Consider the following 14,057-nt stretch of genomic DNA (forward strand, 5'->3'; position numbering starts at 1 on the left):
CAATAAATATTTATTACTGAACTCTTACTTGCTACCCAGTACTGTACTAGGCACTGGGAAATACAACAATTAATAAGATAGTAGACAAGGTCTCCGCCCTCCTAAGGCTTAGGTTGCTGTGTATTCAAGGCAAGGAACAAATCATTTCAGAAAGTGATGGGGCTGTGACATTTTAGCTGTTGAGTAAAAACTATCCAGCTATTTAGGAAGAGGAGTGTTCCAGGCAGAGGGAATGACAAGTGCAAAGCCTTTCTTCCTTTCACCTTCATATTTGACACAGTGACAGAATTCTACCAAAATGGTTTCCACCAGTTGTGCCCTCACGGCTCTGGCTCGTCGAACTTCCCCACCCCAAACTCTCAGTAGCTACAGTACCAATACTGCGAGAATCCTGACTCTCCCCGCAATCTCCTCTCCTAATCTCAGTTCCCATCGCCTCCGCCCGCAGGGGAATTGCTTGCCCTTACTTGTCATGGCGACTGTCCAGTTTTGTGCCAGGAACCTCGCGAGGGTTGCTGGGATTGGGATTTTCCCCTCCCACGTGCTCCGGACTGGCGCTAAAAGTTTTGAGCTCTTCAAAAGTCCAGAGCTACCATCCTGGCCGCAGGTAGTAGCTGGGGTCCGGGGTCACCTGGCGTCCAGCCTCGGAGCGTGCATCCCAGGACGGTGACACGCTCCCCTGAGCTTCGGGTAAGCTCTTGACTGAGCCTCATGTGTCCTCTGTGAGTCACGGGCTCTCGGCTCCGTGTATTTTCAGCTCGCGGGAATAGAGGGGGCTGGGGGCTGGGGGCGGGGCATTGGGGATTTAGCGATTCTGGGGGGGAATGCAAGCTTGGCTAGCGGCACCAACAGAGGAATGCAATATTGGGAGGCCCGAGTGTAGATGATGGGGATGTTAGGACCAACCGAACTCCAAGCTGAACACTTGGGCGGGGGAGTGGGGCTTTGGGGAAACTTGAGCCGGCCTAAGGGGTTCTTCCAACCACCACCACCCCATCCCAGGGTGTGGGGGATTCCGAAATAAGACGCAGAAAGCATCAAGGTCTGAGACTTTCGGATCTCGGAACTTTGGGGATTCGTGGCTCGGGATTTTAGAGCGTTTGGCATCCCAGTGGAACCTCGGGCTCCATTCCGAAGTGGTTATTCGGGGTGATCCGGGAAGGCCAAGCTGCTATGGTCCCATAACTTCCGGATCTTTGTCCTTCCTGGAGTGATCTTTCCAAATGGCCCGTGGCTCCGCTAGAAGGAGAAAATCCGGTTAAAGACTGTCAGTCGTGGAAGTGGGACGTGCTAAATGAGAGATTTGCCCGCGAAGCCCGGCAGAACTAACTCAGCCTGAGAGGCCCGGGAGTCCTGTTATTGTTTGACTCTACATTTACATTTCTGCCACTTGCAGGAGCATTTCCGGTTTCTTTTTTCGGAACAGACCACTATTCACCCTATGTGAGGGAAGTAGAAAAAGAAAAGGTCTTTTTAGACTAGTTCCTATTGCTTGCGGAGGGAGGTTGCTAACCCCCTTTACTTTTTTTTCTTTTTCTTTTTGCCCCTCCTGGACTACTTAGCTACCGCTTTTGGAAAGGAAAAGGTATTCGTTTTCATGCAAACCTCAATCCCTCCCCCCTCTTTGAATGGTGTGCTCCATCCCGGTCGACTGCTAACCAGGCGGACGCTACCATTGCGTGGGATGGTTTGGTTTTTTTCTTTAAGTGTCTGAGGGCAGACCCTGGGTATTTTCGAGAATGGGTACATCTGAGCATTAAACGATAAAAGAGTGTAACGATGGGTCGTTTGTTTGTGGCGGAGAAACGATTTCTTCTGTATTCGGCTTTGGGCTGAGCCATTCCCATTTCGGACGCAGAGTGAACGTCTTGAAGCGGATGGGGCGGGGCTTGGAGAGGGGCGGGGCCCGAGGTCTTCTGTGCAGCTCTCCAGTCCCGGCTAGTTCTGGCCTGCGGGAGGCGGCGGACCCCGCGCGAAGTCGGACCCGTATCCATTTTTCCCGCATTTTCATCGTTTAGGGCGCGGTCACCTACCACGCACCTGCTACGAACCAGACACTGTGCGCTGTACTTGCGTCCTTTTTTCTAAATTAGGGGTAGCATTTACACCCGCCGCCTATCAAAATACAAGTTTCTCTTGCTTCTTCCCTGTCTTTGACTCCCCACTTTTATTTTGATTTGTGTCACCATGGATTATTTTTGCCTGTTGGAGAACTTCTTATATCTGTGAAATTCACCCATTTTATTGCATGTATCAGTGTATCCGTATTTTGCTTCTTTTTATTTTAATATATTCCTCTGAGTGAATAAACCATCGATTGTTTATGCATTCTCCTTTTGATGGCCTTTGAGTTGTTTCCCATTTGAGATTATTTTGAATAAAGCTGCTATCAGCATTCTTGTACAATTACTTTTGTAGTCATGTTTTTATGTTTCTTGGATAAATACTTAGGAGTGGAATTGTTGGGTCATAGAGTGAGGAGTAGATCTATATATTTTTTAAATTCTATTAAAAAGTTTTAATTATTCAAAATGGTTGTACCATTTTACACTCCCACCAGCAGGATATATCCTGTCTCAGGATTTGGTTTGTCAGTCTCTCTGATGTGGCACATCACTGTGGTTTCATTTTGCAGTTCTCTGTTAACTATGTTCAACAGTTTGCATGTGCTTATTGGCCATTTCTGTGTTATATGTGAAGAGACTGTTCAAGTCTTTTCCCCATTTTTAAAATTGGTGTATTTGCTTTTTGTGTTGTTGAGGTGTTGAAGTTATTTGTACATTCTGGATAGGAAGAGTGTATCTGTTGTCAGGTACATGTATTTTCTCCTGACCTGTTGCTTGTTTGTTTAACAGCTCTTAAGAGGAGCAGAAGATTCTTTTTTCTTTTAAGTGGTTGCTGTGACCTGTTTAGGAAATCTTAGCCCAAGGTCATGAAGATACTCTCTTATAGTTTCTCATATATTTTCTTCTAGAACCTTCTAATTTTAGGTTTTACACTTAGGTCTGTGAGCCATAATTAATTACCTGATTAATTAAGAATTTTTTCATGATGTGAGGTCAAGGTTCTGTTTTATTTTTTCTTATGGATATCCAGTTGTTCTAGCTCCACTTGTTGAAATAGCCTTCCTTTCCCCACTGAATTGCTTTAATTGGAGCTCTTGGTCCACTTACATTTAATGCAATTATTGTTACATTTGGGTTTAAATCTGCTGTCTTAGTGGTATTTCCTATCCTTTGTTCTTCACTTCAAATACTTGAGGAAGGAACAAAACCAATCTCACATAAACTTTCAGAATATAGAGGAAGTAACATTGCCCAACTCATTTTATGAGGCCAGTGTAATGCTGTCAGCATATATATGCAAAAACCTGACAAACTTTAGCAAATCACATCTAGTAATATATAAAAATGATAAATATATCGTCCCCAAGTAGAGTTTATCCCTGGACTGCAACGTTGATTTAACATTCAAAAATCAATCTGTAATTTGCCACATCAACAGATTAAAGGGTAAAAATCCTATGATCAGCTTCAATAGATGCATAAAAAGCTGTTGACAGTATGCAACACCTGTTTGTGATTTTAAAAGAAAAACCAACCTCCCAGCAAACTAGGAGAGGAAACTTCCTCAGTCTGATACAGTGCACCCCCAATCAAGTTACCATCAACAACATACCTAATAGTGACAGACTAGAGTGAATGCTTTTCCTCTAAGATAAGGATTTGACTCTGGCCTCTTCAGCATTGTAAATTAGAGGTCTTAACCGGGCAAGAGAAAGAAATAAACATAACAATTGGAAAAGAAGAAATAAAATTGCTTTATTCACAGATGGTATGATTGTGTACACAAAAAGTCCTAATAGAAAATTCATTTTCACACTATGCGGACTAATAAGTGATTGTAGCAAAGTTACAAGTTTCACAGGCAATATACATACATTGTATTTTTATATAATAGCAACCTTGAATCCAAAGTCAAAAACACGGCATACTCAGGGATAAATTTAACAAAAGATGGACAAGAGCTCCACATTGAAAACTGCAAAATACTGCTGAGAGAATTTAGGAAGATTTAAATAACAGAGAGATACCGTATTCATGGATTAGAACACTTATTGGTGTTAAGGTGTCTGTACTCTTCAGAATGATTTAACTCAATGATTTAAAACATTGTTTGTAGAAATTGACAAGCTGATTCCGAAATGAAGCAGTGGTACAAAGTTGGAGGTCTTAAAATACCTGATATCAAGATTACTGTAAAGATACAGTAGGACAGGGCTTCCCTGGTGGCGCAGTGGTTGAGAATCCGCCTGCCGATGCAGGGGACACGGGGTCGTGCCCCGGTCTGGGAAGATCCCACATGCCGCAGAGCGGCTGGGCCCGTGAGCCGTGGCCGCTGAGCCTGTGCGTCCGGAGCCTGTGCGTCCGGAGCCTGTGCTCTGCAACGGGAGAGGCCACAACAGTGAGAGGCCCACGTACCGCAAAAAAAAAAAAAAAAAAGATACAGTAGGACAACAACCAATGAATAGAGTATGGGGAAAGACATAAATATGGTAAATGATTTTCTACAAAGGCACCAAAGTGAATCAGTTGGGAAAGGAAAGTCTTTCAACAAACAGTGCTGAAACAACTGAAGCAGAAAAATGGATTTTGACATCTACCTCACACCATACACAACAGTTAATTTGACATGGTTAATAGACCTGAACATAAAACTTTCAGAGAACACAACATCTTTGTCTTGGTAGGGGTGGGTTACAGAGCTGTATCAAAATTTGTCAAGTTTTGTGATCAAAATAGTATGATGCCATTTCAACCTATGTAAGTTTTATCTCAAAAACATTTGTGGGGTTGTGGGGAGTGGCTAGAGGTATAGATGAGACAAAAAAGGCAGAATGTTGATTATTCTTGAAGCTGTGTGATGGGTACTTGGGATATTTTTCTGTTTACCTTTTTATATGGTTAAAATTTTCCATAATTTCTATTTATTTTTCATTTTTAGATATTTTTTATTTTGGAAAAATACAGGTACAAAAGTAACATAACACATATCCCCACCAAATAATTTTAACACTTAACATTCTGTCTTATTTTTGTCCATATTTTAATTATACAAGTAACGTATGGATACCATCTTTTTAAATTTTTCTTTGTTAATAAAGCTAAAACCCCCTTTGACTTTACCCTCAGCACCCTAAGCATACATCCTCCTCTCCCTGAGACCATCACTATCATAGATTTTGTGAACTTTTATTCTTCTTGCCTGTCTTTCATACTTTTACATACACGTTTATAAGCAATAGTCATTATATATATTCATATTTCTATATATATGTATATATATTGTTTTGTTTTTATCCCCCTGTGCTGCCACGCAGCATGCTGGATCTTAGTTCCCTGACCAGGGATCAAACCTGTGCCCCCTGCAGTGGAAGCCCGGAATCCTAACTGCTGGACCACCAGGGAAGTCCGTCATTTTATATTTTTAAATTCCATGAACCAGGGCCTCCCTGGTGGCGCAGTGGTTGAGAGTCCGCCTGCCGATGCAGGGGATACGGGTTCGTGCCCCGGTCTGGGAGGATCCCATATGCCGCGGAGCGGCTGGGCCCGTGAGCCATGGCTGCTGAGCCTGCGCGTCCGGAGCCTGCGCGTCCGGAGCCTGTGCTCCGCAACGGGAGAGGCCACAGCAGTGAGAGGCCCGCATACCGCAAAAAGAAAAAAAAAAAAAAAATTCCATGAACCAAATTACTGTGTTTTGCTTTTTTCTTGCAAATTGTATTTTTACCCAACATGTTTCTGAGCTGTATTGGATTACATATCCAGATAATTCATTTCCCTAAACCACTGTAATGAATACACCACGTTTCATTTACCTATTTCCTATTGATGGATAGTAAGGTTGTTTCTTGTCACCTGCCATTAGGAACAACGACATGAATATTTTTGTGCAAGACTCCTTCTGTTGCACCCTGCAACCACTTTTCTAGGGCGTCCACCTAGAAGTGGTTTTGCGGAGTAGTAAAATGTACGTGTTTTCAGTTTTACCAGACGCTGCCTTATTTCTTCCCAGAATCAATTTTTTTTTTTTTTTTGCCCAATCACATAGCTTTCAGCCAAAAATTTTTTTTACATCAGACTCTGGGTGGAGCCAGAGGAGCATAATTATTTAGAGCTTGGGTGTGGCTTCAGACAGCCCAGGTTCAAATCCCTGGCCCTGCCCCTTGGGAGCTTTCTGAGCCTGGGTAATTCCTTTAACCTCAGTTCCTCTCTTCTGATGATAGCACCTACCTTACTGGCTTTTTGAGAGGATTGAGATTAGCCACTGAAAGCAGTGGATCCAGATAAGGTCTATATAAACCCCCGCCATTGTTATGATGGCCATCAGGCCTGCCCCTCCTTTGGGTCCCAGCTGAGTTTATTGCCTTCCCACCAGGGCTGCCAGTGTAAATGTTCTGCCTCGCACAACCATCATGACCCCCTGATGCTCATACCCATGGGAAGTACCTACTGTGAAGAGGTTTCCTAGAGAAAGAAACATTGAGAATTCAGTTGTTGCCGAGGTCTGAGAGAAGGAGACCTCCTATGTCCATGGGGCTGTCTCCCCGCAGTGGGACTGAGACCTTGGCCCACCATCCCAGGACAGCCCCTCCTGGCATGTTTACTAAACAGAGTTGCCTGAAGGAGGGGAACTAGCATGAATGCAGGCAGGACCCCAAAAGCCCCACCCCCTCGCAATCACAAAGCTCTCACTCTCCAACAATAATAGAGAACAAATAAAATTGGGATAATCATATAAAGAGAAGCATTTATTGAGCTCTAAGTGCTAGGTGCTTTTCTCAACTCTTTATATTTCCCATAACAAGTGGGGCCCTATTTTAGAGCAAAGGACACTAAGGCACAGAGAGGTTAAGCAACCTCCCAAAGTTACACAGCTATTAGATGGTGAGCTTGGGATGCAGGCCTAGCCTGTCTGCCTCCAGAGCCCATGCTCTGCCACGTTTGCCATGGGAGCTTTAAGATAAGTGAGGTCATGCAGCAAATTTAAGTGACAATACAACATCAAACCAAGGGCTTTTGACTTCTGAGCCCCATCTCTGTTGACACGAGCCTCCCTTCCATAAAAGTCTCAAAGTTGTTTTGATCATCGATCCAGGGGGAACCCTGGTCCTTCCCCCCAAGGCAAATGTTTGGGGTCCCACTGCTGTCCCCTCTTGCCTTCCTCCATGCACGTTCATAGTCCATCCCCCATCAGCTTTGGGAGTTATGATAAGAGGCCTTTTGCCAACCTCTCAGTGGGCGGACTTTCATCAGCTAAAATCTGCACGTTCAGACTTAACTGATTACAAATGAGCGCTCTGCAGGTTAGTCTGTGATGAAGTAAGCCTCTTAATCCTAGACCTTCGAACAGTCATTTTTCATAAAAGCTCTTTCACTCACCTGTGTGTGTTGTCTGGCTGGTCACTTAACCTCTGTGAGACTTTCTCACCTGTCAAGAGGCAGGTGTGGTTATCGGGACAGATAAGGTAACCCACATGAAAGGATTTTGCACACTCTAAATACACAGGAAAGCAGGTTCTGTATCAACATAAAGGTGCAGGTGAACCTTAAGGGAGATGAGAAAAGAGCTGCTCGCTTGGGGGGCGTGGTGCGGGAGGTGTTTGTCAGTGCCACTGAGACAGCGGGGGTGGGGGGGGTGGGGGGGTGGGAATGTACTGAACAGGAACTGTTCCAGTGGGCGTGTTTCTGAGCAAAGCTGATGACAAATTTGGCATCAAGAAAGAGGGCATGGTGCTAACAAAAGATCAAGATGAAAAAAAAATTAATGACATGGGGCTGAGTGAACTGATGAGGATGATTATAATTTTTGTGACCTTCTGTTTGAATTAAAAAAAAAATCCCACAAGGACTCAGAGGCAAAAGATATACAAATCAATTTTCACTGCAAAGTAAAGGAGCTGTTACAGTGGAGGATTCCTGGACTGAATGTCAATATTATGACATAGTGTGACTGTGTTTCGTGTTTGGTACTTGCAATCACTGTTGCTTTTGTTGTGGTCATCCATTTACAATGCTTGGTGTCAGTCTGTTTATCTCTTGTAAAAATAAAATACAGTGTGTGTGTGTGTGTGTGAAAAAAAAAAGAATTCACACATGAAAAAAAGAAGAACTATGCATAAAGTCTTACTTACTCTAAGGTTCACCTTGTACCTCTCCTGTCATACAACTCATCACTTTTCCCATCATATGCCACCAAATGCCAAAAAGAAATCTGAGTAGTCTGCGGTCATGGCACAGGTATTTCTAAAGAGATGAACACCTGTTCAAAAATCACTAATCCGAGAATAAATATACGGGAAATGAACTGGGAACAAAAAGAAAAAAAAGAAAGAAAGAGGGCATGATGAAACCATTTGAAAGCTGGCCTGAGAGATGAGACGATGGCGGCAGGGCCATGGCCCGGACCGCAGCCACCGCTCTGTCCCCCTTGTTCCCCTGACTGCTTATAACCACTCATGGCCCAGGTACGACGATTCACTTATTCACCCCAGTTATTGAGCCCAACCAGGTGCAAGGCATTATGCTGATAACTGGTGAACAAGTCAACTTCCCTGCCCTGTGGAAGTTTATATTCCAGTAGAGCAGCGGTCCCCAGCCTTTCTGGCACCAGGGCAGCCAGTGGAGCTCAAGCACCAGAGAAAGGAGAGGGTGCTAGGAGATGAGGTCAAAGAGGTGGGCAGGGCCTGGGTCCTGAGGGATTTGTAAGCCAGGGGTGAGGAGCCGTCCCAAGGGTGCAGGTGGGGAATGGGCGCATCAGGGGAGGTGTCTTCCCCCAGATGGAGGGAGTGGGCTGAGAGTTGCTTCAGCCTTATTACCACAAAGGAGGGCAGAAATAGGTAGACACTGAGGAAGGCTTCTGGATTCAGTGGTGGGAGGGTTGGAAGTCCCTCTCTGCGTGGTGAGGAGAGGGGCAGGCCGCAGCCTGGGCTGTGGGGGAGTCCTGCCCCCGTAGCAGATCCTCACCACCCTGGCGTGGTCTGTGCACAGGGCTCCTTCTCGCCTCAGGGCGAGGTGACCCTCGGCTGGGTATGTCTCACGCTGGATCCTCTCGCCTTTCTCCCCGCAGTGGCCACACTGCCTCCCAGGGAGCTGTAATGGAGGAGTCGCAGGCAGAACTCGGCGTGGAGCCCCCTCTGAGTCAGGAGACGTTTTCAGACTTGTGGAAACTGTAAGTGGAGGTCTGGAGGGAGGGGCAGGTTCACTGCTCAGCCTCTAATAACCCTGCCCCACCCGAGTCCCCAGCCCCCTAAGTAGAGACCTGTGGGAAGCAAAAACCAGTACTGACTTTCTGCTCTTGTTTTTCAGGCTTCCTGAAAACAACCTTCTGGTAAGGACTGGGCTGCGAGAAGGGCCCAGGGGCTGCAGAGCTGGGGGCTGAAAACCTGGCCTTCTGACTCTTGTCTCTCCCGTCCACAGTCCTCTGAGCTCTCCCCAGCCGTGGATGACCTGCTGCTGTCCCCAGAAGACGTCGCAAACTGGCTGGATGAACGTCCAGATGAAGCCCCCCAAATGCCAGAGCCCCCTGCGCCAGCTGCCCCCGCCCCGGCCGCCCCAGCACCAGCCACCTCCTGGCCCCTGTCGTCCTTTGTCCCTTCCCAGAAGACCTACCCTGGCAGCTATGGGTTCCATCTAGGTTTCCTGCATTCTGGAACAGCCAAGTCTGTAACCTGCACGGTCAGTGGCCCTGAAGGGCTGGCTTCCCTGTGACAATTCGATGCATGGCCCCTGTGCCCCAGGGTTTCTCTGTACGGAACTCTAGGGTTCCACTTCAGCCTTTGGCCTTTTGTCAGTCTTTTTACATTTTACCTAGTTAGTCTATGACCTTTGACCCCAGTCCCAAAGTTGCGTTTCCCCCCTTGACCTTGGGTTTTCATCCTTCCCATCACGTTCTCAGCATCTGTCATGAGGCCATTCTTTTATTCTTTTTTCTTCATTCTCATTCATTCTTTGGCTTTTGTAAGTAAGCTTCTGGGATATAGATGCCCGACCGTGCCATCTCTAGCTACCCTCCCCCCACAGGACATGGCTTCCAGTCGGTACTTAATGCAGTGTTTGTTCATTTGACCCCTAGGTACTTGTCCCCTGACCTTCCATTCATTCTTCCTTCTCCTCCAGTATTCCCCTGCCCTCAACAAGCTGTTTTGCCAGCTGGCCAAGACCTGCCCGGTGCAGCTGTGGGTCAGCTCACCACCCCCGCCCGGCACCCGGGTCCGTGCCATGGCCATCTATAAGAAGTCAGAGTACATGACGGAGGTTGTGAGGCGCTGTCCCCACCACGAGCGCTGCTCTGACTATAGCGACGGTGAGCAGTGGGGGGCTGTGGATGGGCAAGGCTGGTGCCCGGAGCCCCCAAACCCCTAATTCCTCCATGATTGCTCTCAGGTCTGGCCCCTCCTCAGCATCTCATCCGGGTGGAAGGGAATTTACGTGCTGAGTATTTGGACGACAGAAACACTTTTCGACACAGCGTGGTGGTGCCCTACGAGCCGCCCGAGGTCTGGTTTGGCCACTGGGGTCTCTGGGGGAAGGGGGCCAGAGGGGTTTGTCAGTGACCATCCAAGTGGGAGATGGAGGGCTTTCTCCTTCCTTGATCTCCCACAACCCGGTGAGGTGTGTGGAGCAGATGGGTTATCCCCATTCCACAGCTGAGGAAACCGAGGCTCACAAAGGCTAACAGCTTCCCCGGGGCTGCATAGCCTCACCTGGGGCCTGTGCTCTCTCCCAGGTTGGCTCTGACTGTACCACCATCCACTACAACTTCATGTGTAACAGCTCCTGCATGGGGGGCATGAACCGGCGGCCCATCCTCACCATCATCACACTGGAAGATTCCAAGTAGGGACAACACGCCGCCCTCCACGCTGGCATGCTCCTCCCTAACCTCCGCCTCTCTCTGTCCCCTGGGCTCTGCCCTTCACCACTTTCTTCCGTGCTACCAGCCATCTTTTCCTCACTGCATCCCCTTGGTAGACTTCCTCTGCTGCTCCCTCCCAGTTCTCTTTTCTCCGGCTTTGGGATCTCTCTAGCCTGTGGCTTCTCAATCTTCCTGGAGCTGGACCTTAGGGTCCATGTAGGATGGGGGTGGTTGGGAGTAGGTGGGGCCTGGTTTACAGGAGAACAGGGAAGCGGGGCCCACCTTCCTTACTGCCTTCTGCTTCCCTCTTACCTGGGTAGTGGTAATCTGCTGGGACGGAACAGCTTTGAGGTGCGTGTTTGTGCCTGTCCTGGGAGAGACCGCCGCACAGAGGAAGAAAATTTCCACAAGAAGGGGCAGTCTTGCCCTGAGCCGCCCCCTGGGAGCGCTAAGCGAGGTAAGCGGGCAGGACAAGAGGAGGCAGAGAGGGTGCAGTTCTGCCCAAGATTCACTCTTTTCTCACCTTTCCTTGCCTATTTTCCAGCACTGCCTAGCAACACCACCTCCTCTCCACCTCAAAAGAAGAAACCACTGGATGGAGAATATTTCACTCTTCAGGTACCAAGTCTGGGAGAGAGAGATGCAGGCTCTTGCCACCACTCAATGGGGGTTGGATAAGGGAAGAAAAAATATAAGTGTAGCCGATGTGAGGTTAAGCCCAGTTTCTCTAGCCATCCTGTCCCCTGTCCATGGCCTTGACTCTTGTAGTTAATATTATTGGGTTGACAGATTTAAGTTTCAAGTCTAGCAGTCCAAATGCTATTTTCTTCTTGACTGCTTTGCCTGTATTTAGGACATTTGCCATCAGGGGGCAGCGGTGCCTTGAGACAATGGCTCCTGGTTGTGCCTAACTTCAAACGCCAGCTTGTACGTTAACACACATTTTAAAGAAGACTCTTCCAAAAAGAAAATTGTTAAAGAGAGCATAAAAACGGTTTCTATGATTTTGCCTAATACTTCTTTATCCCCTTCCTTCCCTGCCACAGATCCGTGGGCGTGAACGCTTTGAGATGTTCCGAGAGCTGAATGAGGCCTTGGAGCTGAAGGATGCTCAGGCTGGAAAGGAGCCAGGGGAAAGCAGGGCTCACTCCAGGTGAGTGACCCGGCTCCCCTCCCCTGCCTTCCTGTGTTGGAAAACCATGGGATTCCATTCTAATCCTGCCTTCAAGGTAAAAGGCTGGGACCCTGCCATCGGGTCCCAGCCCTGCCCAGACATTCTTTAGTCTTCCTCTACTTTCCTGCCTCCGGGGGTCCAGGGGCATGGATATTTCTTTGCCATTTCTAACAACCCCTAGACCCTCAGAGCTAGGGTCTCAAATAGGGGACTGATAACTGTGGGAGTATAGGACACAGTGTCAGAGTTTGGGGTCAGATCCTCCGCCCTGCAAAGTACTGAGGAGTCCTATGTGGCCTTGTTACTTCCCTTCCCAGGCTCAGTTTCCTCATTTGTCAAATGGGATAAGGGAAGACTGAGAGGTTAATACCCACAAGTACCCCAAGGTGCTCAGTCAGCATGTCTGCCATTGGTGGTGACCATTTTAACTTAAGTTCTCCTTGCTCCCACCTCAGGCCCTTCAAAGCCCAGGTCCAGGAAGAGGGGCCCAGAGCTTCTTAGTCAGATGATGTCATCTCCCCTCCCCCTCTCTCCTCACAGCCACCTGAAGTCTAAGAAGGGGCAGTCTCCCTCCCGCCATAAAAAACTGATGTTCAAGAGAGAAGGGCCTGACTCAGACTGACATCTTCTGCTTCCTGTCCCCTATTGACACCCCTACCCTCGTTCCCCCCTTCCCTGCCATTTTTTGGGTCTCAGGGGCTTAAACCTCTGCTTGGTGCAGGTGTGCCTCAAAAACACCGTGGAATTCTTCCGTTTGCTTGGCCTGGGGCTCTGCTAAAGAGGTTGGCCTGCACTCGTGGTTTTTTGGGGAGGTAGCTGGGGCCTTCCAGCTTAGCTTTTAAGGTTTTTACTGTGGGGAGCATTTGAGAGAGGTAGGAAAACGTTCCTGCGTGTGAGGAACATTTTATAACCAGCCATACTGGGTTGGAAGCCCAGTTCTCCACCATACTAGCCAGGGAAGCTATCTTAAGTTGTTGAGTTTCTCCGAACTTGATTGTCCACATTTACGAAATGCTGATAATCATACCTACCTCACGGAGTTTGTTGTGAGGGTTAATGAAATAATGTATGTCTGACCCCCAAACCATCTTTTTATTACGTGATGTCTGGGACTTAGTGCCTTTGTGGGTGCTGGTTCTGTGTCCCCCTTGGTGGATGATTTGATAGTTTCTATGCCTGGATGGCTGGCCAAGGGGAAGGAAGTTCCAAGTCCCTCCGCTCCCGGCCCTGCCAAAGCCTATCTAATCTCTTGGCGAACCTCGGCACCCAAGGGGAAATCTCACCCTATCCCACGTCCTGGAGGATTCCATCCCTGGTGTATCTACCGAGATCTGTTTTATTTCCCCCAAATGCCCCGGCAGATTTCTTTTGTACTCTGCAGGGCACATCTGCATTTGTCACCCGCACCCCTCCTCTTCCCTTTTTATATCCCATTTTTATATTGATTTCTTATTTTACAATAAAACTTTGCTACCACCTGTGTGTCTGAGAGATCGGTGCCAGTGCGGGGTGCCTGGGGCCCACAGTGCAGGGGTGAAGAAGGGGGTGCGTTTGGGAGGCAGCCACCTGAGTCTTCAGGGAGCATGTTTGGGGGGCCCAGCGCCTGGGTTCCGGGAGGAGAACAAAGCCTGGAGACTGGGTCAGTCCGCAGGCTGCATGACAATAAGGGAAGGGGTGACTCCATTCATAACTCGGGAACCAACTGTCCCCCCTCCTCTCCTGCCAGGGCTGGCACAAGGTCTTCTGCTCCTGCTTCTAGGATTGGGCTTCTGCCCCGTCTCAGCCTCTCACCAAGGATTATGGGATTTAAATGTCTGATTTAGCAAGCCTGAGCCTCTGGGGTGGCCATCTGCTCCACGGGAAAGGGGCAGGATACCTGGGTTCCCAAGGGGAAGGAGGGCGGGTGCTAATGGATCGAGGAGAGCAGGGGGAGGCCTGCCAGCTGGGGTCCCCAGGAAGTGGGGGCGAC

The 14,057-nt window shown here is 48.1% G+C and overlaps 1 protein-coding gene across 1 annotated transcript; it reads left to right on the top strand.

Annotated features, from left to right (window-relative positions):
- Positions 1–535: 535 nt before the first annotated feature.
- On the top strand, positions 536–13,564 carry TP53 (tumor protein p53). Its single transcript, XM_082603333.1, has 11 exons — positions 536–690; positions 9,127–9,228; positions 9,366–9,387; positions 9,477–9,734; positions 10,176–10,362; positions 10,443–10,555; positions 10,786–10,895; positions 11,235–11,371; positions 11,459–11,532; positions 11,961–12,067; positions 12,629–13,564. Exons 2-11 carry the CDS (start codon positions 9,155–9,157, stop codon positions 12,708–12,710), a joined length of 1,164 nt encoding a protein of 387 aa, XP_082459459.1. The 5' UTR covers positions 536–690; positions 9,127–9,154; the 3' UTR covers positions 12,711–13,564.
- Positions 13,565–14,057: the final 493 nt, after the last annotated feature.

This window comes from Mesoplodon mirus, assembly GCF_964341445.2.
Source record: "Mesoplodon mirus genome assembly, chromosome: 18".
NCBI lineage: Eukaryota > Metazoa > Chordata > Mammalia > Artiodactyla > Ziphiidae > Mesoplodon > Mesoplodon mirus.